The sequence below is a fragment of the Megalobrama amblycephala genome, linkage group LG20 (assembly GCF_018812025.1).
Source record: "Megalobrama amblycephala isolate DHTTF-2021 linkage group LG20, ASM1881202v1, whole genome shotgun sequence".
NCBI lineage: Eukaryota > Metazoa > Chordata > Actinopteri > Cypriniformes > Xenocyprididae > Megalobrama > Megalobrama amblycephala.
Window position 1 is genome coordinate 30,380,585 of NC_063063.1, and position 27,708 is coordinate 30,408,292.

At 38.2% G+C, this 27,708-nt stretch overlaps 1 protein-coding gene across 1 annotated transcript in view; it reads left to right on the forward strand.

The window, feature by feature from the left end:
• Positions 1-6,259: 6,259 nt before the first annotated feature.
• Positions 6,260-27,708, forward strand: part of LOC125255156 — a 28,696-nt gene continuing 7,247 nt past the window's right edge. Inside the window, exons 1-9 of the mRNA XM_048170184.1 lie at positions 6,260-6,299; positions 17,039-17,128; positions 18,228-18,278; positions 18,805-19,167; positions 22,450-22,500; positions 23,192-23,325; positions 23,411-23,689; positions 24,158-24,253; positions 24,332-24,488. Coding sequence (XP_048026141.1) covers positions 17,083-17,128; positions 18,228-18,278; positions 18,805-19,167; positions 22,450-22,500; positions 23,192-23,325; positions 23,411-23,689; positions 24,158-24,253; positions 24,332-24,488 — 1,177 coding nt within the window. The 5' untranslated portion in view covers positions 6,260-6,299; positions 17,039-17,082. The remainder of the gene's footprint in view (positions 6,300-17,038; positions 17,129-18,227; positions 18,279-18,804; positions 19,168-22,449; positions 22,501-23,191; positions 23,326-23,410; positions 23,690-24,157; positions 24,254-24,331; positions 24,489-27,708) is intronic.

The following is a 27,708-nucleotide window of genomic DNA, read 5'->3' on the forward strand; positions in this document are numbered from 1 at the left end:
ACTGATATATTTCAAATGTTTGTTTCTTTTAATTTTGATGATTATAACTGACAACTAAGGAAGATCCCAAATTCAGTATCTCAGAAAATTAGAATATTACTTAAGACCAATACAAAGAAAGGATTTTTAGAAATCTTGGCCAACTGAAAAGTATGAACATGAAAAGTATGAGCATGTACAGCACTCAATACTTAGTTGGGGGTCCTTTTGCCTGAATCACTGCAGCAATGCGGCGTGGCATGGAGTCGATCAGTCTGTGGCACTGCTCAGGTGTTATGAGAGCCCAGGTTGCTCTGATAGTGGCCTTCAGCTCTTCTGCATTGTTGGGTCTGGCATATCGCATCTTCCTCTTCACAATACCCCATAGATTTTCTATGGGGTTAAGGTCAGGCGAGTTTGCTGGCCAATTAAGAACAGGGATACCATGGTCCTTAAACCAGGTACTGGTAGCTTTGGCACTGTGTGCAGGTGCCAAGTCCTGTTGGAAAATGAAATCTGCATCTCCATAACGTTGGTCAGCAGCAGGAAGCATGAAGTGCTCTAAAACTTCCTGGTATACGGCTGCGTTGACCTTGGACCTCAGAAAACACAGTGGACCAACACCAGCAGATGACATGGCACCCCAAACCATCACTGACTGTGGAAACTTTACACTGGACCTCAAGCAACGTGGATTGTGTGCCTCTCCTCTCTTCCTCCAGACTCTGGGACCCTGATTTCCAAAGGAAATGCAAAATTTACTTTCATCAGAGAACATAACTTTGGACCTTTTTGTCTTTAGCCCAGGTGAGACGCTTCTGACGCTGTCTGTGGTTCAAGAGTGGCTTGACACAAGGAATGCGACAGCTGAAACCCATGTCTTGCATACGTCTGTGCGTAGTGGTTCTTGAAGCACTGACTCCAGCTGCAGTCCACTCTTTGTGAATCTCCCCCACATTTTTGAATGGGTTTTGTTTCACAATCATCTCCAGGGTGCAGTTATCCCTATTGCTTGTACACTTTTTTCTACCACATCTTTTCCTTCCCTTCGCCTCTCTATTAATGTGCTTGGACACAGAGCTCTGTGAACAGCCAGCCTCTTTTGCAATGACCTTTTGTGTCTTGCCCTCCTTGTGCAAGGTGTCAATGGTCATCTTTTGGACAACTGTCAAGTCAGCAGTCTTCCCCATGATTGTGTAGCCTACAGAACTAGACTGAGAGACCATTTAAAAGCCTTTGCAGGTGTTTTAAGTTAATTAGCTGATTAGAGTGTGGCACCAGGTGTCTTCAATATTGAACTTTTTCACAATATTCTAATTTTCTAAGATACTGAATTTGGGATTTTCCTTAGTTGTCAGTTATAATCATCAAAATTAAAAGAAATAAACATTTGAAATATATCAGTCTGTGTTTAATGAATGAATATAATATACAAGTTTCACTTTTTGATGATATTCTAATTATATGACCAGCACCTGAATGATGTGCACATGAGCTCGCAAAGCAAAACAATTCAGCTCGGGCAAACATCATATTGTATCAACCGCTGCACAAGTTTGTCGCATACACAGGCACTGGACAAGACTAATAACATTGGTTACCAGCCTCAGATAGAGTGTATATTGTGCTGCTGTGCGTCTAATAAGAGTGAGTAGCCTACAGGAATATTACTTTATTTGCTGATCTACACTTGATGTTGTGTTATGGCGCAGTTATTGGTAGTGTAATGTTATGGCACGATTCTAATTCAAATTGATAATCTGTCTGTGCTATATCTCATAACTTGCATGTTGGTCTACAGTGCAGTGATCAGTTTATAATGTTATAATAATTCATGTTGATAAATAATAATAATAAAATAATGGGAGATGTAATTGTGAGTTAATGTGAGTAATTTAATGCTGGTCAGGATGTGATTATATTATGTGTTCATGCATTATTATGTTCATATGTGAGGGGAGAAGTCAATAGTTTGTATATTAATGCTGTTATAATGTGTTTACTGTTATTAGAGTGCTGCTCTTTGTCTGTTACAGGCAAACCACACCAAATATCAGCACAATTCATATGTTACACTCCCATCTGATTAAGACTCTGTACAAACTGATTCAAGCAAGGACATTACTCCACATATTCGACCACATGTGCTCCCGCATCTCCATTATTGCTTGCTTGCTCGACCCCATTCCAAGTGCTTCTAACCACTGTTTCCTCAGAACTTGTTAACTCCCTTGGATTTGACCTCAGGGGGCCAAACCGACTCGCTGTGGCCTTCTTCATTGTAACTGGAGTTGTTGCATATTCAAGCAAGCATTGTTTAGAGTCATGTTTAATGGTTGGCTCCCCCCTCTGATGTACATTTACATAATTGCCATATTAAACCAGTTCAAGTTCATGACTTCATTCTCTGCCGTGTTCTGACTGACACACCTAGTACACTGCTATACCTTTCCGAAACCAGTCTTTATCATCTTCAAGGTTGCCTCCGCTACAAGAGAAGCTTCAATTTCAGTCTTTTCCTGACTGAAGACTTGAAATATAAGTTGTATGGACCAGTTTTGTCACTTTTATGGTGCTTTTGCATTTTTGGAAGCCTCAATCCTCATGTGGGCTTTTTGTTTTTTTTATCCAATATATTTATTCTCAATTTTTTCTTTCTCCTGCATCTACTGTCAGGTTTAGATTTGCATGTATTTTTTTTTTTTTTTTTTTTTTCTTGTTGGAAACCAGTATGTTCTAAAAAGGAATGTCACTCAACAGGAAGGAGAAATCTACAGTGGCAAGGAGCCCAAACTCCATCAGGTGTCAGAAATGAAGAAAGAAAAAGAGTTGAAGTCTGTCCAGGGGAGCTGCCATTTATAGTGGACAAGTGGCTTATAAATAACTATAAACCCAATTACTGCAGCCAGAGATTTGAATTATGGAAATGTGATAGGGTGTTATGTGTTATGTGTAAAAGACACATTTAAAATGACAGAGTATGTCTGTCTCACAAACAATGTAATAACTTGCAAGGCAACCACCCATAAATACATTACAATAATCTTGCCTTGAGGTCATGTATGCATGAATTAACATTCTTTTTTCTGAATTTAGTAATAGGAAGCTTCTTTTTTTAAAATCATCTATGCATTCCATTTGTTTTATGAATTAGTATGTTTTGCTGGGCCTCGAATAAATATAGAGCTGATTAACGTTAGTGTAACAGTGAAAACTAACTCCTAATGATTTTTCAACTCTTGTTAAGCATGGTCTCAGAGGGTTTTCCTTAGTCTTCTTTAAAGGATTAGTTTACCCAAAAAATGAAAATAATGTCATTAATTACTCACCCTCATGTTGTTCCTCACCCGTAAGACCTTCATTCATCTTCGGAATACAAATTAAGATATTTTTGATGAAATCCAATGGTTCAGTGAGGCATCCATTGACAGCGAGATAATACACACTTTCAGATGTGCAGAAAGCTACTAAAGACATTTAAAACAGTTCATGTGACTACAGTGGTTAAACCTTAATATTTTAAAGCAACGAGAATACTTTTTGTGTGCCAAAAAACAAAAACAAAATAATGCCTTTTCAACAATATCTAGTGATGGGTGATTTCAAAACACTGCTTCAAAACACATAAATCTTTCGTTTCAAATCAGTGGTTCGGATCGCGTAAACAAAGCCTTGTTTACTGAAATCGCTTCTAACCACTGATTCGAAACAAAAGATTTGTAAAGCTTCGAAGCTTCATGAAGCAGTGTTTTGAAATCACCCATCACTAGATATTGTTGAAAAGGCATTATTATTATTTTTATTTTTTTTTTGGCACTTTATAATATTAAGGTTGAATCACTGTAGTCACATGAACTGTTTTAAAAATATCTTTTTTAGTACCTTTATGGTACTAAACCTTTCTGTGAGCAGAAGAGACTTTTTTAAAGCATTTGAAAAATCTTATTGACCCCAACAGGAATATGTAAACAAGGAAGTGTATTTCTGCATTCTGGGAAACTACCAACATTCACTATGTGCTTATTTCTTTGAGTTTTATTCATGCATGCTTGTGATTATTTCTTTGCATTTTCCTTTTCAGTATCTTATAATCTATAATGTATCTATAATGTCATTCTAAAAGTTTTCTCTGCTTATAAGGAGAACTGACAGGCTCTTGGGGCCAGAAGGAGATTGTAGCTAGTTGAGTACTTTATTAGTATGATTGCTTTACACGCAAAATTGTCAAAGTCACAGTCACAGACATCACAGTCTTAAAAGCAAATGTACATTTTATTTGATTACATTTTGTATCTTGTTATTAATATTATTTTTTAAAATATACAAAACAGAATTATATAAATTAAAACAGAATAAAATAGAATCGTAGGCCTTTTAACCCTCTATGGTACGCAATATATCAATGAGGAAAAAATTATTTGTGTTGTTTTTCCTGCTTAAAATTGGACACTTTAACAATATCAATAAACTTTTTCATACATTTTTAATTTATTTATTTTTTATACGTTTGTTGCCTCGAGGCAACAATTTTACCACAATGGAAAAATTTAAACATTTGGCATTTTCATGTAGAAAAAACAAATGTATTTATTGAAAACATCAATTTCTTTAATTAGACACTTCAACTAACAAATTTATCTAGTTTTTAATGTATTAAAAGTTTTATATTTAATAAAAAGTAACATTTTATATCCAGCTGTTGCCCTCAGGCAACATTGTATCATAGCGGAACACGAGTATTACCAAACCATCATGTTTTTATGTTATTATATCAAGTTATCATATCCATATTCATCCTCATATCCATCTTCTCTTTCACCCTCACTCTCTCCCTGACGGATTGTCACTATGATTTCATCTTCCTCATCACAGTATGACCCCTCATTAACTCCTCATCCTAAACTGGCTTTGCTACCTGTGTTTTATGCCTTTCTGAAGTGCTATAGAAAGTGTGCAGATCATAATATATGCAGATATAGTATGTGAATTAGTATTCTTATAAGTGCATTACAAAATCATGTGAAAACTCTTTTCCTTACAAATGCAATACATTTGCATTCAAACCTATTATGCATGTATGGCCTTATGCGATTCCATTATGGTACAATGTTGCCTTGAGGCAACATAGTTTTTTGTTATTTTCTCTAAAACTTTTGATGATATATAATGTAAAGTTCTTAAAAATACTTCTTTACTTGCCAGTGAAGGTGACTCATATTTTTTGTGGGTGATTAAATGGATACAAACAAGTGAGAAAATATGGAGTCATGTGACATGTGCACATGTGCTGAAAAAGGACACAAAATGTTGGTCATGTTATGGTCTTTTTTGCTATTTTATTGATTAGTATTTGAGTTATTCTGCCCTGAGAATCCGTTTGTTCATGATGCTTTCAAAAAGGCAATTCAAAATATGTCTATGTTCCATGAAATAAAGATGTAAATATTTTGTAATGTAGATGAAGTGTCAAGAATTAGTTTCTATACGTATATTGTTAACATAAATGCGGAAGAGTTTATTTTTTTGGAAAGAATGTTGATGGATGTTTCTTTTGAAATATGTTTAAGTGGTGTTACTCAACAGGTAAGGGAACTCCCTTTTTCTCTCTCACGCATAAAAATACACACACATGCACATACTCTCATACACAAACTTGTTTTGTTTTATATCAGTATGTAGACTCTCCAAAAGTGTAATAGTTTTATACTGAGCTAATGATAGACTTGAATGCCAGTTTTACAATGTTTACAAAGCATAGGTTAAACAAGTACAGACAAACATGTTTCTATGTTGCAGCGTTATTACCTCTTTTCTTGATTTACTTTCTAATTTGATCTAATTGAAATGTCAGAATTATGTATTGAATTATACTGTACATATGCAAAACCAGTGTGATGTAAGAAAAAAAAAGTAGTTAGGCAAAACGCATTCAGCCATTCAGTCACTCTTTCATGATTTTAGTTCTGAATTGGAGTAGTACAGTGACAAGAACGGGGAAATTAAATCCATGTGCATTAAATAGGCCTATTGCAGAAGTAATATTATTCATCTAATAAATAGATGACAGTACTACATTGTCATTGCTGTTTTTTCTGAGTTCGCTTGAAGGGATAGAGACAATCTCAGACTCTTGGCGTGTAAACCCTATAAGCCAAAATCTAAATGTCAGAAGATATCTGCAGTAAAAGATGTACTGATGACAGGATTGTTTTTCCATTCCAGATGATCCTCCCAAACACACGGGCGAGACACATTTAAAACCAGTGACACTTCCTGCTCATCCACATCAGGTACAAGAGCAGCAGAAGAAGCAGTCTGAGGTGAGTCAAACCTTGGTAACACTTCAGAATACTGATCCTTCATTAAAGAATAACTACACAGGAACAAGTGAGTAATGCCTTATTAACATAATAGTAACTATTATTAACTAACAATAAACTCTTGAATGAATTAGTAAGTAATTCAGTTGAAGGTGGTAGTTCACTATTAGCTAATCAGTAACTACCTCCCAGAGAACTACTAAATACATGTTCATAATTAATGTGAATAATGCATAATGTATAATTAATTCTAGAGTAAAGGTCTTGGTAACCCACTAGTAATGACTGAAGTATTACCAAATACTTAAGAAGGAATTACTAATTATTTGGATCAGTATTCTAAAGTGAGAAACATGATAACTCTCTAATAACTACTGAAGCCATTGTAAACTTTTGAGGTTTTTGTAAAGTATTGGATAGTAATAACTCAAGAGTTACTATATAACTCTAAAGTAACTACTTCTTATTTGGATCAGTATTCTAAAGTGAAGATCATAGTAACCCACTAGTAATTACTTAAGTGTTACCAAATATAAGGAATTACTGTAGAAAAACATACAAAAACATCAAAAGTTTAGCTTCAGTAGTTACTAGAGTTATCATGCTTTTCACTTTAGAATACGGATCCAAATGATTAGTCATTCCTTCTTAAGTATTTGGTAATACTTCAGTCATTACTAGCGTGTTACCAAGACCTTTACTTTAGAATTAATTATACATTATGCATCATTCATGTTAATTATGAGCCTGTATATAGTAGTTCTTAGTAGTTATCTGGGAGGAATGAAAAAGCAGTAGTTACTGATTAGTTAATAGTGAACTACCACCTACAACTGAGTACAATTACTTACTAATTCATTAATCAGAGTTTATTGTTATTTAATAGTAGTTAACCCACATGGAAAGAACCTATATGTGGATATATGCGCATATATGAAACCTATATGCAGTGTATATGTACATATATGCTGCATATATGCACATATATGATAATATATATGCTGCATATATGCGCATATATACTGCATATATGCTATATATATGCTGCATATATGCGTATATATACTGCATATATGTGTATATATGCCACATATAGGCAAAATTGAGGTGCATATATGTGCATATACAGGAAATATAGGTCTCCTGTATTGCTTCTTCATATCCATATGCCCTATACATACAAGATATGTCTTCTATATAGCTAATGGCAGGATCTGGTCGTTTTGTAGCTCATATCTCATTTTTGACTGTCATACATGATGCCTAGCTCATATTTTCTATTATCAAGGCAAAAACTAAGAATTAACGAAAAAAATTATGCAAGAACTTATGTATGTGCGAATGTAGCAGTTATGTATTTAGACAATTATTTTGTGATTCCACTTGCCATGACCATATTTGGGGTTTCCTGCCGCCATGCTGACTTGGGGTGTTGACGCACTTTGCTGCTTCCCAGTCTGCATTAGAGTTGTGACGTTCGCGAACGAACCGATTCTTTTGAACGGCTCATAAACATGAACGATGGGAGCCGAGTCGCGGCTGGAGGGGAGCCGTTCTTTCTGTCGTTCTTTTTTCCTATGCGTGTTTCACACAGATGCACACAAATGAGCTCCTCCGCGAGACAGAACAGTTATAGGGGGAGGGGCGCACCCAGCGCAGATATTAGTTATTAGTTGTGCACGCATCCTTCACGTGAGTACTCCAGTGGAAAAAAACCCTGCGTTCCTCTGTCATTGGGTAGGAGCGGAAGTTGAAGGGGCTGATGTCCTATTTGCAAAGTTTACAGTAGTAATAGTATGTAGTATGTAGACATTTCCATTTTATTTATTCTAATTTTATCTACTTTAAATATTTTTTGTTTTCTATCAAAATGTTCTTGTGTGATAACAATGTTCTTGTGTGGAAGTGTTTGTAGTAAAAGCTGTTTTGCACAGAAATTCATTGCAGCCGGCTTTGTTTTTGATGTTTATTTGTGAGTAGGTATTGTATGAATAACATAAGTCAACGTAGCTTTACACACACACACACACACACACACACACACACACACACACACACACACACACACGTTGTACTAAAGGTAAATCCAAAATAGTGATGTCACTGTCTAAGCAGAGGGATTTGTGCAACCCTATGGAATATAGTCCACACATGACAAATGAGGTAATAATCAATATTTCAGAATAATTAAAACTCAGATATTGGTGTGTGATATCCGAGTTTTAATTATTTGACTACAAATCTCACCTCATCATTCCTCCCAGTGATTATTTCCAGGATAAACTGAGATGCCCCCAAGCTGCCTTCTTAAAACTGACTAAATATTTAAAAAGAGCCAAAAGAGCCGTTCTTTTGAACGGCTCTTTGAAAGGAACGGATCGCGAAGATCCGGATCCCCTCAAAGAGCCATAAATCCCATCACTAGTCTGCATGAGACATCACAGCGGTAGGTCGCACAAAGTTTTTGCGGTGATTCAATTAAGGCCATGTTTCATGTAACAGCTGAATTCACATGATATATTTGTATGATTGTAATCCAAAACCCCTCTGTGATGTACATTCAGATGTTTCGTTGATTATTTTTCTTTACTTAAGTTACTTTTAATATCTCTCTTTCTCAGCGTTGTGCGTTGCTGCCGCATGCTGTTTGTATGCTGCACAAGTCCTCATATATTGCCATTTGTGTTATACAGAATAAAGTGAGGACCTGATGGCAAGATTTTTCGCAGTCTGTCTTTGATTACGACACAACGCAGAAAACACACCGCTACACGAACACGTGAAATTGGTCCCACATGGAAAAAACCTATATAAACATATATGTTTCAATATAGGTTTGATATAGGTTTTTAATATATGTGACATATATAAAATTGGCCGTTTTCCTATATTATGTGTACATATATGTGTGTATATATATATATATATGTGTACATATATGTGTACATATATGTGTGCATATATGTACATATATGTACATATAATATAGGAAAACGGCCAATTTTATATATGTCACATATATGTAAAACCTATATCAAAACCTATATTGAAACATATATGTTTATATAGGTTTTTTCCATGTGGGAATAGTGATGAATAGAAATTTCAAAACAACAGCATTTATTTTAAATACCTTTTTGGTAACACTTTACAATAACAGTACATGAATAACCATGAACTAATACCTGAGTTAATAGTTACTTCAACATGAACTCAAGATTAGTTAAGATATGAACTAATGAAGAATGATCCTTAACTACGACAGGACTCATAGGGATTCATGCATGAAAACAGAAGCCTTAACTATGCGTTAATACATGTTTGATAATGAATGCATTAATTAACATTTAGGGTAAACTAAATCAGTCTCTATAAGAAGGAATAATACATATTTGGACTTTGAAATAAATGTAAACAATTTATTATTGTCAGAATTTAAACTACTGACATCAGCAGCTTCATTATAAACATTACTGAAAGGCACAGGATTAGTTTGTAATTATTTTCACTGACCCTCCCTATCAAACATATAAAATACTAAATACACTATTTATCTTAAAAGGTCTTAATCTGTTTTGTGATATTCTTTCCTATCAAACTAAACTACTGTGACTTACATCAGTTCCTGAGGAATCGTTTCCCAAAAAAATAACCAAACAGGAAACATGAACTAAGGTCAGGGAGCGTTTGCTGGGATCAGATTCAGAAGTTCACTCTCCATCCAGACGCAGGCCGTGATCATACTGTACCTCCATTCTCTGACTTTTTGAAAAGTCACACAACATCACTTAACTGGGCTGAGTACTTATATAGTTGTGTTAGTACATGTGTATTTGATAGTAAGTTAATGATAATCATGAGCTGAATTTGGTAAGTAGTTAACAGTGAATTAATTATGATTGTGCCCCCTCAAGTAAAGTCATGACGTAAGTATACATTAACAAACCATTAGTTGATGTTAGTATTGTCACGGAATGAAGGAAGGATGCAGATGCAAGTTAAATCTCTTTAATAGAGCTTCACACCGTAGGTAGTCAGATTCAACATACACAAAGAACATATAACAGTCAGCAGGAGAGTGGTAACACAGGGACGTCGATGGGCGGTGAAGATCCGTGATGAGTGATGACCGAAGAGCAGTGTCCGTGAAGTAATCCGTGCGTGAAGTCCAGAGAGAGATCCAACGAGAACACGAAAACCAGGAAGCAATGAATCAAGGTCCAGTCCAGGGAAACACACAACAAGCAACACAGGAAACAACACGCGGACACCGTACAACGATCTGACAAACAAGAGACGAAAGACAAGGCGTTATATAGGCAGATGGTAATTGCTCCCAGCTGCCGCTGATCAACAATCAGCGGCGACGCCCACACAAAACAATCAGGTGACACACCCACACCATCACACAGACACCAGAATGAGACAGCGGATTCATGAACCGTGACAGTACCCCCTCTCCTAGGAACGCCTCACGGCGTTCCCAGAACTCCTTACCTGCCGATTGTAATCATCGATAAGGGAGTGATCCAGAATGTCTCTAGCAGGAACCCAACTTCTCTCCTCCGGACCGTAACCTTCCCAGTCCACCAAGTACTGGAATCCGCGTCCCCTCCGCCTCGAGTCCAGAATGCGATTAACCGAATAGGTTGGTTCCCCGTCTACGAGCCGCGGCGGTGGGGGAACCGGAGTAGGCGGATTAAGATGTGAGTGAAAAACAGGCTTAATTTTGGAAACATGGAAGGCGGGATGAATCCTCCTGTACGCCGGAGGCAATTTGAGTTGGACTGCCACTGGGCTAATAATTTTAGTGACAGGAAACGGGCCAATGAATTTGGGAGCTAACTTATTGGCAACGGAACGGAGCGGAATGTTCTTGGTAGAAAGCCACACTTTTTGACCCACGACGTATACGGGAGGCTTTGACCGGTGGCGATCAGTCTTAGCCTTGGTGCGCGCCCTCACTTGCAACAGAGTCTCGCGGGCTCTGTTCCAAGTGCGGTGGCACCTCTGGACAAAGGCGTGAGCAGAGGGGACCGCGACTTCGGATTCCAGACTGGGAAACACAGGTGGCTGGTAACCTAAACTGCATTCGAACGGAGAGAGGCCTGTAGAAGACACTGGTAACGAATTGTGTGCGTACTCAATCATAGAGAGTTGTTGGCTCCAGGAGGAAGGATTCTTGGACGCCAAACATCGCAACATACGCTCTAAATCTTGGTTGGCTCTCTCGGTCTGTCCATTGGTCTGGGGATGGAACCCAGAGGAAAGACTAGCCGTCGCGCCCAGCAGTCTACAAAACTCCTGCCAAAATTTGGACACAAACTGGGGACCCCTGTCAGACACCACATCTACCGGGAGGCCATGTAACCGAAAGATGTGGTCTACGACAGTAACCGCTGTCTCCTTGGCAGAGGGCAATTTGGTCAAGGGAATGAAATGAGTCGCCTTCGAGAACCGGTCCACTACGGTCAAAACGACCGTGTACCCCTGGGAGGGTGGGAGGGCGGTGACAAAATCTAGAGCGATGTGGGACCAGGGTCTCAAAGGGACAGACAGCGGTTGGAGTAACCCATCTGGAGGGCGGTTGGACGTCTTACCAGTGGCACAAACCGAGCAAGCCAAAACAAAACTGCGGATGTCCCGAGCCATAGCAGGCCACCAGAATCGTTGCTTAACCAAAAATCTGGTTCGATTAACCCCTGGATGACAAGCCACGTTGGAACAATGCCCCCACTTGATGACGCAGGACCTTAACTCCTCCGGCACAAACAAACGGTTCGGTGGGCACCCGGGCGGAGGCATTACCCCTTCTAAGGCCGCCAGGACCTTCGATTCGATCTCCCATGTAAGAGTGGAGACTACTAATGTCTCAGGAAGAATACACTCGGGAGTAGACGGGCGCTCGGATGGATCAAAAATACGAGATAAAGAATCGGGCTTGATGTTTTTGGAGCCCGGGCGGTACGATAGAGCAAAGTCAAAACGTCCGAAAAAAAGTGCCCACCGAGCCTGCCTGGAGTTGAGTCTTTTAGCCGATCGAATATATTCTAGGTTCTTGTGATCAGTCCAAACGATGAAGGGTACCCCCGACCCCTCCAACCAATGACGCCACTCTTCCAACGCTAATTTGACTGCCAACAACTCTCTGTTACCAATGTCATAATTGCGTTCAGCGGGAGACAAACGATGAGAAAAATACGCGCAGGGATGCATCTTATCGTCCGAGGGCGCCCGCTGGGAAAGAACTGCTCCTACCCCCACCTCTGACGCATCGACCTCCACCACGAACTGACGCGAAGGATCAGGGGCGATAAGAATGGGAGCCGAAACGAAGCGGCTCTTCAGTTTGGCAAATGCAACCTGAGCTGCATCTGACCACCTGAAGGTCGTTCGTGGTGAGGTCAAGGCGGTCAGAGGCGCGGCTAGCTGGCTGAAATTGCGAATAAAACGCCGGTAAAAATTGGCAAACCCCAGAAACCGCTGTAGGGCCTTACGGGAATCTGGACTTGGCCAATCCACCACAGCCTTAACCTTGTCAGGATCCATGCGAATTCCCTTGGACGAGACGATGTACCCTAGAAAGGAAACAGACTGTGCATGAAATTCGCATTTCTCCGCCTTGACAAAAAGCCCATTCTCTAGCAGACGCTGGAGCACTCGTCTGACGTGTTGAACATGTTCCTGGAGAGACGACGAAAATATCAATATGTCATCCAGGTAGACATAAATGAACTGATCAACCATGTCTCTCAACACGTCATTGACGAGTGCCTGGAAGACCGCGGGCGAGTTGGAAAGCCCGAAGGGCATAACCAAGTATTCAAAGTGCCCTCTAGGGGTGTTAAAAGCGGTCTTCCATTCATCCCCCTTCCTAATGCGGACCAAATGATAAGCGTTCCTCAAGTCCAATTTAGTGAAAACGGACGCTCCCTGCAACCTCTCAAAGGCTGAAGACATCAACGGCAAAGGGTAAGTATTCTTTACCGTGATGTTGTTCAACCCTCGGTAATCAATACAAGGTCGCAGAGATCCGTCCTTCTTCCCCACAAAAAAGAACCCCGCCCCCGCTGGAGAAGAGGAAGGGCGGATGAACTTGGCTGCCAGAGAATCAGAAATGTATTTCTCCATGGCCTCCCTCTCGGGAACAGACAGAGAGTATAATTTGCCCTTAGGCGGAGACTTACCCGGAACTAAGTCTATGGCACAGTCATAGGGACGATGCGGAGGGAGAGAAGCAGCACGGGACTTACTGAACACTTCCTTCAGGTCCAGATACTCCGCGGGCACGTTAGACAAATCCGCAGCCTTTTCCTGTAACACAGAGACAGACACAGTGGGACAAGCAGACTTAAGACAAGACCTGTGACACAAAGTGCTCCACTCGGTGATGGTGTTGAGTTGCCAGTCGATCCGAGGATTGTGCTTGATGAGCCAGGGGTGTCCGAGAACTACGGGTGCTTGCGGTGAGTCCAAAAGCATGAACTGAATCCTCTTGTTGTGGTTACCGGAGGTGATGAGGGTGACGTAATCCGTGGTCTGAGAGATGTTAGGAAGACGTTGACCGTTGAGTGCGTTGACTGTAACCAGGTGAGTGAGTGAAGAGATGGGTAGTCCGTGCTGTAGTGCGTAGCTGGTGTCCATAAAGTTCCCCTCAGCCCCGGAGTCAACGAGTGCATTGCAGGTGATGTTGTGAGACGCCCATCTCAGTCTTACCGGGAGAAGAGGTGATGGTGAGGACTTCTCAGCGGAGATCCCGCCCGATAGTAGCCTCGAGTTTACTATCGGGCTTGGTCTTTTACTGGACAAGACCTGAGATGATGTCCCGATGCTCCACAGTAAAGGCATAAGCCCAGGGATCTCCGCCTTTCTCTCTCCTCCCGGGAAAGCCGAGCTCTCCCAACCTGCATGGGCTCAGGATCTGTGGCGGGACCGACCGTATTAGCAGCGCTGGCCGTCCGGCCCTCCGCTCCCTGTAGTCTGGTGCTGGGGACCTCCAAAAACTCCAGTTTCTGGAGGCGGGAATCCACCCGTAAAGCGAGATCAACCAGCCCATTGAAAGTCTGAGGAAGGTCCAGGGTGTAAATTTCGCGGTGAATACGGCCGGCCAGCCCATGCAGGAACACATCCCACTGCGCCTCCTCGTTCCAACGGCACTCCGCCGCGAGGGTGCGGAACTGGATGGCATAATCCGCGACCGTGCGGCTGCCCTGCTTGAGTTCGGTAAGCTGGCGAGCGGCCTCCTTTCCTGCAACCGCACGGTCGAACACCCTCTTCATCTCGGCGGAGAGTGCCTGGAACGAGGAACAGCATGGGTCTTTATTCTCCCACACCGCCGTTCCCCATAAAGCCGCCTTCCCAGTCAACAATGTAAGGACGAACGCCACCTTGGATTCCTCACGCTCGAATGTACGAGGCTGCAGAGAAAAATGCAGGGAACACTTATTCAGAAAAGCTCTGCAAAACTCTGGCTCACCGGCGTAACTCTGGGGCACAGGCAGGCGGGGCTCCGGTAGATCGCGTCGCTCCAGCGACGCGGGGGGAACAGGCGGTGTGGGTGGCGCAGTGGGAGCGCGAAGTTGTTGAAGCTCCCGGGAGAGCTCGGACACCTGTGTTACCAGCGCTTGGACAGCGCGTCCGGTGGAAGTGATGCTCTCCTGCTGCTGGTCCATGCGGGAGATGCTGTGGTTGATGAACTCCGTTAAAGCTGCTGAACTCGCTGCATCCATGTTGGTCAGATCGTTCTGTCACGGAATGAAGGAAGGATGCAGATGCAAGTTAAATCTCTTTAATAGAGCTTCACACCGTAGGTAGTCAGATTCAACATACACAAAGAACATATAACAGTCAGCAGGAGAGTGGTAACACAGGGACGTCGATGGGCGGTGAAGATCCGTGATGAGTGATGACCGAAGAGCAGTGTCCGTGAAGTAATCCGTGCGTGAAGTCCAGAGAGAGATCCAACGAGAACACGAAAACCAGGAAGCAATGAATCAAGGTCCAGTCCAGGGAAACACACAACAAGCAACACAGGAAACGACACGCGGACACCGTACAACGATCTGACAAACAAGAGACGAAAGACAAGGCGTTATATAGGCAGATGGTAATTGCTCCCAGCTGCCGCTGATCAACAATCAGCGGCGACGCCCACACAAAACAATCAGGTGACACACCCACACCATCACACAGACACCAGAATGAGACAGCGGATTCATGAACCGTGACAAGTATATGCTTAGTTAATAATGAGTTAATTATGATTGTGCCCCCTCAAGTAAAGTCATGACATAATTATGCATTAACAAACCATTAGTTGATGTTAGTATATGCTTAGTTAATAATGAGTTAATTATGATGTGCCCCCTCAAGTAAAGTCATGACATAATTATGCATTAACAAACCATTAGTTGATGTTAGTATATGCTTAGTTAATAATGAGTTAATTATGATTGTGCCCCCTCAAGTAAAGTCATGACATGATGCACATATCACACATCATTAACTAATATATGAATAAACACTATAGAGTGCCATCCTTATTCCTTTACACCCCGGTACAAAAAAACTAAAATAAAAAGTATTTGTATTTTATTTTTATTTATATAATTAAACATATATGGACTTGAAAGCAAGCCATAAACATACCTGTAAAGACACACATAAGGCACATTTGCATGTAAAATAGCGCGCGTCCACAAGCTAATGCTAATCAAAGCATATACATTTAAACGACAAAAATACAAATACAGTTAATAACTGCACATAACCTCCTGAAAATCCCAATAAAACATACATGTAAATATGTCTTTAATTATTAATTCGGCTTACCAAAGCAGTCAACATTTATTAGTTTAAAATGCCAGCAACACAACAAACGCGCCAAGAGAACACCTAGCGTGCGCCACTAATGAGTGTCCCACCAGAAACAAACCCTACATACTTTAGTTCCGGGAATAAACTATGACTATTTAGCTATGACTAAATATAAATGAACTGTAAAAATCAGAAAACAGTTTAGATCAAATTAAATTTATTAGTGGTAGTTAGTCTATTTTCCACATTTGATTAGACAGATCTATGTAATTAATGGCTAAATAATCATGTGCCATTGCAATTATTTGTCACAAAGCTGCAGATGGCAGATTATGATATTACAGTGTAAATTATGACAGTATTAAATCAAGTTTAATTCAAATTCAGTACTTCTTGTTTACTCTTATGGAGGCTGATTTATTTAGTTTACCCCTAAATGTTAATTAATGCATTAATTATCAAACATGTATTAATGCGTAGTTAAGGCTGCTGTTTTCATGCATGAATCCTTATGACTCCTGTCGTAGTTAAGGATCACTCTTCATTAGTTCATGATTAGTTCATATCTTAACTAATCATGAGTTCATGTTGAAGTAACTATTATTTAGGTATTAATTCATGGTTATTCATGTACTGTTATTGTAAAGTGTTACCACATTTTTTGTAACGTTATAAATATCACATTATACAATATCACGTTTCATCAATTAATTTCTTTAAAATATTTTTTTTTTTTTATCAAAATAAGGATATACTGTACATGACTAAGTTCTAATTGAGCTCTTAAAGCTTGTATGAAGTGTGTGAATGTGTACATAAGTACATAAACGTTTTAAAGTAACATTTTAAAGTAACTGTAGAAAAGTTGGTTTAAATGCATTTATAATTTTGCATGCTGCTCTAATAATGTTCTCTGATAACAGAACAAGGATTCCTGCATGCTGGTTTAATCTCTGACTTCCTCATCATGGTTTCTCAGATTCTGCTGGTGTTCATATCAGTCCTGGCACTGAGTGAGATTTTGTTTACCATCTGTTTGATTTTCAGTTTTAATGTGGCAAAGACTTTATAAATGTACAATTTAATCATCTCTTTTTCTTTAACAACCATGAAACAAACAACATCTGCATCAACAGGTAATGAACATTTGAATTAGAACCACATCTGTCGCATTTACTTCTTATATTTCTCTTTTTATGACAGGCCGCACTCAAACCCACTCAAAATCTACCCTTATGCCTAAAAAATTATTTTAGTGTGGCATACTGAAACCCACTTAAAACCTACCCTTATGCCTCTCAATCCTGGGCAAAATGGGATGGAGAGTCACAAGGTGACGTTTTGGATGGGCGGGGTTGGATGTCCTCTGCAGGATGCCGCGAGGACTATTTGTAGATTGCAGAAACATAGAAGGCTACAGTAATAGGCTATTTGGCAAAAAGGTGCTTGAGTTTGTAGTTTGATAACAGCAAAGGCTTTTTTATGGCAACCCATAGAAGTTATGTAGGTGGCATTTCATCATAGATTTGGAGACTTTCTGACCCCAAGATCCAACTAATGCCTGCCGTTGGTTTAAACTTCTTAATTATTTCCTTGATAGCAGTAATGGGCATTTTCAATTTGTTGAGCTTTTTTATTATGGCCATTTCCTTATTTGTGCACTTTGACAGAATTTTGTAACACATTTTGTATATATATATATATATATATATATATATATATATATATATATATATATATATATATATATATATATATATATATATATATGTTGTTTCAGTGAGTGTTCATCTTGAAATATTACTAACAAAATATAAGTTCTTATGTCTACTTTATAAAAATCTGTAAAGATTTCACAGCAAAATATTCTGACATTTTTACAATCATACTAAAAGTCATTTTACTTGCTAATAAATATTAACTATCAATTAGATGACAGAAGGCACATAGAAGAGTTAGGCCTAACTAAACTTTATAATTCAATGCACTTTTTCTTCAACAGCCATTTCACAAACAACAACTGCACTAATAACATCTCCTTTAACAACACCTGCATCAACAATTGAATTGTCCATTTTGATTTCATGGTGACTAATGCTCTTTTTTTTATAGACATTACAACAACAACAGCAACAACAACAACAACTGCAAAGCCATTGACAGGTAGTTACAGACCTTTAATTAATGAGGTACATTTACAGAATTACTGCAATTATGACATTTGAAAATCATTCACATCTTCATCAAACTCTGAATTGGACTTCACAGTGCTGATGAGGTACTTTACTGCATGCCATCTGCAGTTTGTTTCCAAAATAGCACTATTTTGGTCTCATTTGAACCATAGATAGAAGGGTCCATTAGTGTTTGGCAAACAGGTGACTGAGTTTGCATGAAGATATGTACAATAGGTAGCGTATGACCATTTGGAGACTTTCTAAAATGCTGTATTACAAAAGTCAATATCTAATGAGAATTTAAGAAAAGAAAATAAATTTGAGGATTTAATATACTTTTCCGTTAAAACTGAGTAATGCACACCGAGTCGTGGATTTTCCCACTTACCATAGTTGTATTGCTGGCACTGACAAGTTAAAGCTGGAATATCGCATAAAACATTTGCGAATAAAGCACAGTTTTAATTATTTATTTCCATTTAATTCATTATTTTTAAAATATGTTTTTACAGACCCTTGCTATAACTACACTGTGCTGGACGATCCATGGAGATCCACAGACAATCCCTCTCAACAAATTACTGACGCTCCTGCCAGCTGGAACGGCTGGTACCGTCTCTTCATTCAGGGTCAGAGCGCTCAGATGCCAGACACATGTGTTCCTCAGTATAGGTGTGGCACTAACGCCCCAATCTGGCTGAGCGAAGGACATCCAAGACTTGAGGATGGAGTGGTCACTAAAGACGTCTGCGTTCACTGGGGCTCAACCTGCTGCTTTACAGATCTAAATCCCATTAAAATCAAAGCCTGTCCAGGCAATTACTACGTCTATGAGTTTGTGAAAACAGCTCCCGGTATTTTGGCATACTGTGCAGGTAAGCATATTTTGCTTTCACCCAAGCATGTGTTTCTGTAATGTTTCCAACTGGCAAAAATATGAAAAAGTTCTGTGCCAATTCATATATGAAAAGATATTTTTTGGGTGCATACAATCAATTTTTAAAAAAAAAGAAAATTGCACACCATACAAACACAAAGTCCATTGAAAAATGTTTTATTCAAGGTTTACATAAGGTGACAAGAAAATATCAAAGTGTGCGAACAAAAATGCTGGGAGTTTTCTGAAAGCTCCCAGATGTACCACGCGGCCGCTATACCACCTGACTGCTGTAGATTCAAAACTTTAGGACCTTCCAGAGTCTGAACCCATCCCTCTGCAGCCATAGCACCATCTGCATGTACCCTTATTGACTGATAGCACATGCCAATGCTGATGTTTCTAAGACTCCACCCATGTGGGTGTATAGCAAGCCGTTTTGACTTTTATTTATTCTCAGGATATTATTGATAGCAACAATGGCAAGTTTTGATATCAGGAATTACATTTCCACTAGTAACAATGTTAATTCTTGATATCAACAGTTCAATTCGTGATATCCGTAATTACATTTCCTCTAGTGAAAACTATAATTCTTGATATCTTACTAATTAAAATTCCAATTTCACATATCAGAAATATAATTCTTAATAGTAAAAATCATTTTTGATATCAATAATGACATTGTCACTAGTAAAAATGTTAATTTTTGATATCAATAATTCAATTGTCACTAGTTGAAATGTCTATTCTTGATATCAACAATTGAATTACTACACTCTAAAAAATGCTGGGTTAAAAACAACCCAAGTTGGGTTGAAAATGGACAAACCCAGCAATTGGGATGTTTTAACCCAGCGGTAGGGTTAAATGTTTGCCCAACATGCTGGGTAGTTTTATTTAACTCAACTATTGTTTAAAAATGACTGTATTGCTTAATTAAAATTAACCCAAAGTATGTTGGAAATGAACATTTATTGATGTTCAATTAATAATTATTAAACAATAAACATTTATTAAATTGCTTATTAATACATTTATATTAATATGCTATTAAACTATTACATTTGTATTAATAAAATATTAAAGCTTATTAATAAACATTCACCTTTTGTCTATTATTGTTGCCTCTAATTGCATCTGGTTTTTAATTTCCCAACTATTTTGGGTTCATTTTAAGATAGCCATATAGCGATTTTTAAACAATAGTTGGTTTAAATTAAACTACCCAGCAAGTTGGGCAAACATTTAACCCAACCGCTGGGTTAAAACAACCCAATCGCTGGGTTTGTCCAATTTTAACCCAACTTGGGTTGTTTTTAACCCAGCATTTTTTAGAGTATACTAGAAAAAAATTTCATTTTCGATATCTGAAAATGTATTTCTGATATCAATATAATTTCAGATATCTAAAATGGATTTCTTACTATCAGTCACATTCATGATATCAGAAACTAATATTGTCACAATATAGAAATATCCATTCTTGATATAAACAATTGAATTGCTACTAGTAACAAAGTAATTATGTCAAAAATTATGATAGTAAGAATTATATTTCTGATATTGGAATTTCAACTAGTAAGAAATTCTTCATTCCTTTAGTGGTGAGAATGTAATGAAACAAACACTCAGAAAATGTCTTTGTTGATTTTATTCTTGCAAGAAGGTTGTTCAATGCATATACAGAGTTCTACAGAGAAGAACACCCTCACACAGTGCTGGCTGTCTTATGTTACCCCAAACCAATCATATCACACGTTACCATATACGGATCAGAAGAATAAGGAAAAAAGAAACTGTCCTCAAAACAAACAAACAAAAAAAAAAACCTATAGGTCATTTTTCAAGCACCTTATTACAAACTATATTTACGTTTTGAACAGGTTTTAATGTCATGCGCCCTCTAGGTGGCGTAAAAATAATGACAGTGTCGTATTACGTCTGTCGTCATGACGTACGACTGTCGTTACCAATCAAAATGTGTGTTCATTTAAATGCAATGTGTGGACTTTTTACACCATTTGTCCTATTTCCATTTAGCAAAACTAATTTTTTATTAACGACTATTAACACCCACCCCACCCCACACCTAAACCTACCCTTAGTGATTTATAGTGCATATACACTTTATGAGCACGTGTGTTCCCTGGGATCAAACCCACGATCGCACGATCACCTGATTGCATATAGATATTGCAATGCTCTGTCAATTGAGCTACGCGAAATCCGAAATATGATGCAGATAAAAGGGAACAATGCATTAAAATAAAAGTGTCCTGTTATCGATAGGGGCGCCACTTTAATAAACACTCCTATGGGTCGTATTTCAGGGAAGTGACAAACGACTTATATGGGCGTATTGGTTGGAGAACATGTTGGGAAAAAGAAAAGGGTCTAAAACTTAGCAGATGCACTTTTGAACTCCAAGTTATCTAGTCAAACACATTTGCACCTTTGCCTCACTTCATTAGTTTCAGAAGTGCTTCTTAAAATACAACAGCATAAGAAGTCATTTTCCTCTGAACAAGCTGTTTAAAATGTCACATAAGACAGAGAGAAAACAAATATCAATGCATAATTTTATAAATCAAGAAACTAAATAATAAACAATAAAAATTCCTCTACAAAATAAATTCTTGATATCAACAATTGAATTTGAATGGCAGCCATATGGTGACATTTCACTAGTGAAAATACAATTACAGATTATCAAGAATTAACATTGTTACTAGAAGAAATGTAATTCCTGATTTTAAGAATAGAATTGTTGATATCAAGAATTCATATCCTGAGAATGAATACAAGTCAAAACGGCTTGCCATAGTGGGTGGCAATTGTTATTATTGATTGTATAATCAGTTATTTATCCAGCTGATTTAGCCTGTCATCTGATGTCTCCAATTCGTGCCTTGACCTGTATTTTGAGTAATGTTTGAGCATTAAGAACTGGAAATAGCATAAGATAGACTGAAACATTTGCTGTACATTTTCTCGTCTTTCTTTTTTTAGTAATGCACAGTCACATTTTTGTTTGCACACTTTGATTTTTTGTTGTTACCTTCTATGTAAATCTTCAGTAAAATATTTTTTTATTGGACCATGTACTTTCAGTTTGGTGTGTGAATTTCTTTTTCTTCTTTTTTTGAGTAATGCATTACTTCTGTGTTTGTTAGATTTGTCTGTTATAATGTATGTTTTTATCGTTATTAATGAATATTATTATTGTTGTTGTTATTATTGTTCATTTTACTTATTTTATTTATTTTTTTATTTGCAGAAGTTAGGAACCTCAATAATGCTACTGTCACTCCAAACACAACCTTGGCTGGTAATGTATATGTTATGACTTATACTCACTTCTGAAGTTTTGATGGGATGTATCATGAAAATCTGTATTATTTTAGTAGGGGTGTGTTTGTGTTTGTGGGTAAAGTCTCTAGATAAAACAGTGTTTGAAATTTGGAGATGCCATTGCATTACTTTCTTAACCCCACTTGTCTGAATAAAATGCAAGACATGTAACTGTACACATCTTTACACATCATTTATTTTTATTTTTTTCTATTAATAAGACAAAACGAAATGACACAGACATCATTAAACACTGTTTGTCTATATCAACATGCAATATTGTTGATGAAAAAGACAAGACTAAAGTGTCATTTAAAAAAATGTAATATGTGGAGGTTATGAAGAAGGGTCAACAGTGTAAATTGAAAACTCTTTGCATATATTGAATGTTTTTGCAATTAAAAGCCTTTAAAACTTTAAACAGTATACCACAGAGACATGAAAAAATAATCTACAAATACTGAGGCAGCAGACTTTGCAAAACACAAAATTAATGTCAATACTTTTGGCCACCATTGTAGTGGTTAAATATTTTACTGTCACAGATACATAAGTCCGCCACCAGAGGGCATCATCATTCTAATCACAGACAGATTCAAACATGAGCCCCATTAGCCATAAATCAGTGGTGAATGTAAACAATTATTTTTTGCTCCTTCTCTTGGCAGCACCAGGAATATTCTACCCATTCGGCTCAGCAGCAGGAGACACGAGAAACACTGCTGTTGATGATGGAAGCTCCTCAGTTATTCCACTGTTGAGTCCATTTCTGTTCTTTGGCCGCAGATACCAGCAGATTTATGTAAGAATTTGATTCCATCTTGATTCTAAGTCAATCACCTGTGATCCTGTGGCTGTGATTTTTGACAATATTTCTCATGTTTCAGGTGAATAATAACGGACACCTCACATTCAACCAGTCTTCATCACAGTTTGTTCCCTTCTCCTTTCCTGCTTATGGAGGCCAAGATATAATTGCTGGTCTCTGGACCGACCTTGACAACCGTGCGAGAGGTGTGGTTTCATATCATCAGTACACTAATGGAAGTGTTCTCACACGCGCCACTCAGGATATAAACAATCATTTCCCAAATCTGACCTTCAACGCTTCTTGGGTCTTTGTTGCAACGTGGGATAAAGCTGCTTACTATCCTGTTACTAACACAGTAAGTTTGATATACTTCTAAAATGTGAATGTCTTCAGTTTATCCATAATTCAAATTAATTTCAAAATACTTAAAAAGTTAGTTCACCCAAAAATGAAAATCCCATTATTTCCCATTATGGATGGGCTTCAAAATCATGGTTACTATTCACTCCTATTATAAAGCCTGTAAAAGCCAGAATATTTTTTAATATAACTCTGATTTTGTTTGACTGAAAGAAGAAAGTCATTATGATGGCTTGAGGGTGAGTAAATTATGGGATCATTTTCATTTTTGGGTAAACTAACCCTTTAATATTGGCATGATCAAAATAATTCAAAGAAAGTAACAGAGAAAATAATAATGCATTAAAACAATAATAATAACAATGAGGTCACTGAGTATATTCAATAATTTGAAAATGCACTTTTATATATATATATAAAAGAGATATATACTTGGTCATGATATTTTTTCCCATCTTTTCAGGAAACATCATTTCAAGTGGTTTTAATTTCAGGCAGTAATTTTTCATTTATTCTGATGAATTATGGTGACATCGCTGTAACAGGACATTCAGTGGAGGTAATTAGTTTTCTGTATCAGAACAAAATGTTACTATTCAATGCTAAAAAAAAAATTGTATGTACTGAATGTGTTCAGGCTGGTTATGACACAGTAAACTCCACACATTACTTTGTGATTCCTGGATCAAACAACGGGAGCTTCATCTCAAACCTCAAGAACTCCAGTAATGTCAATGTTCCCGGTCGATGGGCCTTCATGGTGAATAGTGGAACAACACGCAACAAACCTAAAGGTAAAAGATTTATCTAGAATTAGATATAAACAATTAGGTTTGGTTTTAAATATCAATGTTTTGAATAATTTCATATTACTCAACATCTTTATGCACTAACAATAAAAGTTCTTCTTATGTTCTTCTTGTTTAAAGGGTTAGTTCACCCAAAAATGAACATAATATAAATTATTATACACCCTCATGTCGTTCTACACCTGTAAGACCTTCATTCATCTTTTGAACAAAAATGAAGATATTTTGATTAAATCTGATGGCTCCGTGAGGCCTGCATAGCCAGTAATGACATTTCCTCTCTCAAGATCCAGAAAGCTACTAAAAACATATTTAAAACAGTTAAGAAGTTAAACATGTGAGTACAGTGGTTATATGTTAATATTATATATATAATATTAGCGACAAGAATACTTTTTGTGCGCCAAAAAAACAAAATAACGACTTTTCAACAATATAGTGATGGGCGATTTCAGAACACTGCTTCAGAACTTTACGAATTGGATGAAACACAATATCAACCAATAACAACCTTTTAGTGTTTCAGTAGAATCAAGGTCCCATACCTGGACAGTCCTAGTTTTGCACAGTTTTTAATTTTTGTCTATAAAGAGGTAAAAGAAGAACAGCATTATGGTCAGATCAACCGAGAGGTGGACATGCCTTGGAGATGTAGGCGCCTGGTATGTTTCCAAAGCACAAGTCCAGTGACAGAAACACCGGCTGATCTCCAACTCTGTTTACAATATTATTGGAAGTGTCCGCAATACTTTCAGCAGGCAACATAAAGTCAGGACACGGTACGTACACCAAAATCACTGTTATTTGGGTAAATTTGCGGGGGAGATAATGAGGGCGAAAGGAAACCACAATAATTTCATATTGTTTTCAGCAATCGGTTTCCCTCAACTTAAAGTTTGTTGCCCATCTGTTATTCACAGCCATACAAAGACCCCCGCCAATAGTTTTCTGAGTTTTAAAGGTGCCGTAGAACATCTTTTTAAAAGATGTAATATACGTCTAAGGTGTCCCCTGAATGTGTCTGTGAAGTTTCAGCTCAAAATACCCTATAGATTTTTTTAAATTAATTTTTTTAACTGCCTAATTTGGGGCATCATTAAATATGAGCCGATTTAGGCTGCGGCCCCTTTAAATTCTCATGCTCCCCGCCCACGGAGCTCGCGCTTGCCTTTAACAGCATAAACAAAGTTCACACAGCTAATATAACCCTCAAAATTGTTCTTTACAAAGTGTTCGTCATGCAACATGTCTAATCGCGTAAGTACAGTGTTTATTTTGATGTTTACATTTGATTCTGAATGAGTTTGATAGTGCTCCGTGGCTAAAGCTAACATTACACACTGTTGGAGAGATTTATAAAGAATTAAGTTGTTTATGAATTATACAGACTGCAAGTGTTTAAAAATGAAAATAGTGACAGCTCTCTTGTCTCTGTGAATACAGTAAGAAACGATGGTAACTTTAACCACATTTAACAGTACATTAGCAACATGCTAACGAAACATTTAGAAAGACAATTTACAATATCACTAAAAATATCATGATATCATGGATCATGTCAGTTATTATTGCTCCATCTGCCATTTTTCACTATTGTCCTTGCTTGCTTACCTAGTCTGATGATTCAGCTGTGCACAGATCCAGACGTTAATACTGGCTTGTCGAATGCTCGAAACAATGGTGTTTGAGACTCACTGTATGTCATTTCCATGTACTGAACTCTTGTTATTCAACTATGCCAAGATAAATTCAATATTTAATTCTAGGGCACCTTTAATAGTGTCCATCTAAATTAAAATCCGTTGTTTCCTGGGACAGACATGTCTCAGTAAAACAAAAAAGGCTTGTGAGCCGATAATCCTCATCATATTTGATCAACGCAGACAGCTTGTCGATTTTATTCCTCAGGAATCTAACATTTGATAAGAAGGCAATCTACTACCTCTTCTCCGTAGTCTTTTGATTATTCCTCCTCTTGAACCCCTTTTCCTTCATTTCACGCCAGTCTTTCTCCAACTGAGGCCAACCAGAAGACACTTTGGGACACTTTTGAAAAGTGCTGAATCTATTTATGGCGCGACAGCAAGCGAGCGCAAATCCAGCAGTAATCCACACGGATAAACCAGATTTTTCACAGTTGGTGATATGCTTGCTCCAGTCGGCGTTGTCGAGCCATTATTGGTTGAGAAATGAACACCAAAAGGCCCAGAATTGCCCAAAGATTAGCCATTTCACATAAAACTAATAAATTATTGGAACAAAACAAGAATCTACAAAACACTCAGTACTAATCAAACAAAACAAACATTAGACACAAGCCTGTGTCACGAGTCACACGAGCAGCGTTGCGCCCCGGAAGTAGAAGTAGAAGTTGACGCATAAGTTGGTGACGACACAAGTACAATAAAGGCAGCTCCAAGGAAAGACCAAGGAGCTCGTAGCATGATGCAGATCTCAGATAGCTGTACCAGTCTTGCTGCCAGGCAGTGGGAGTCAGTGGCCAGGAACTCAGGACACAGGCAGGAGCAAACACAAGAAACATACAAGCACAAAGCACACAACAAACCAGCAAAGACATGAGGGAAGGAGGCAAAATATAAAGTAACCAGAGCACATGAGGATCAGGTAATGAAATGAGGACTAGACAGGACTAAACAAGGGGGCGTGGTAAGCACATGGCAAACATAAACAAAGGCAGAGCCATGCGCTCAAGCACAAGACAAACAAAGTAACATTAAACAAGGACAAAACAGACAAGACTGTCAGGGCAGGATCCCACAGGATACCGCATAATGGTAACCTATATAGATTATTGTCAGTACATCCATGAAAGTTACATGAAATATTAAGTTATGTGTCATCGTATCATCCCAGCATAAACGCTCCAGATAAAATAGGCTATTTGTTATTAAAGCATCAACATTCACAAACCATAGTTAGATGGTTTGGTATATGGCCGATTCATAGTTTTCAGTTACGTGACTGTCACAGAGCTCTGGAGGGCAAAACAACCATGTAACTGCCGCACAAGCCTGTCAATTTTCCATCGTAAAAACAAAAATATGTGAACATGATGCATATCTTGAGCACTTGTGATCCATACACTGCAAAAAATGTTTTTCTTTCATGCCTTCTGTTACTTTTCTTACTGTTTCCAGTCCAAATATCTAAAAATCAGGGCCGGATTGGGACTCATTTTCAGCCC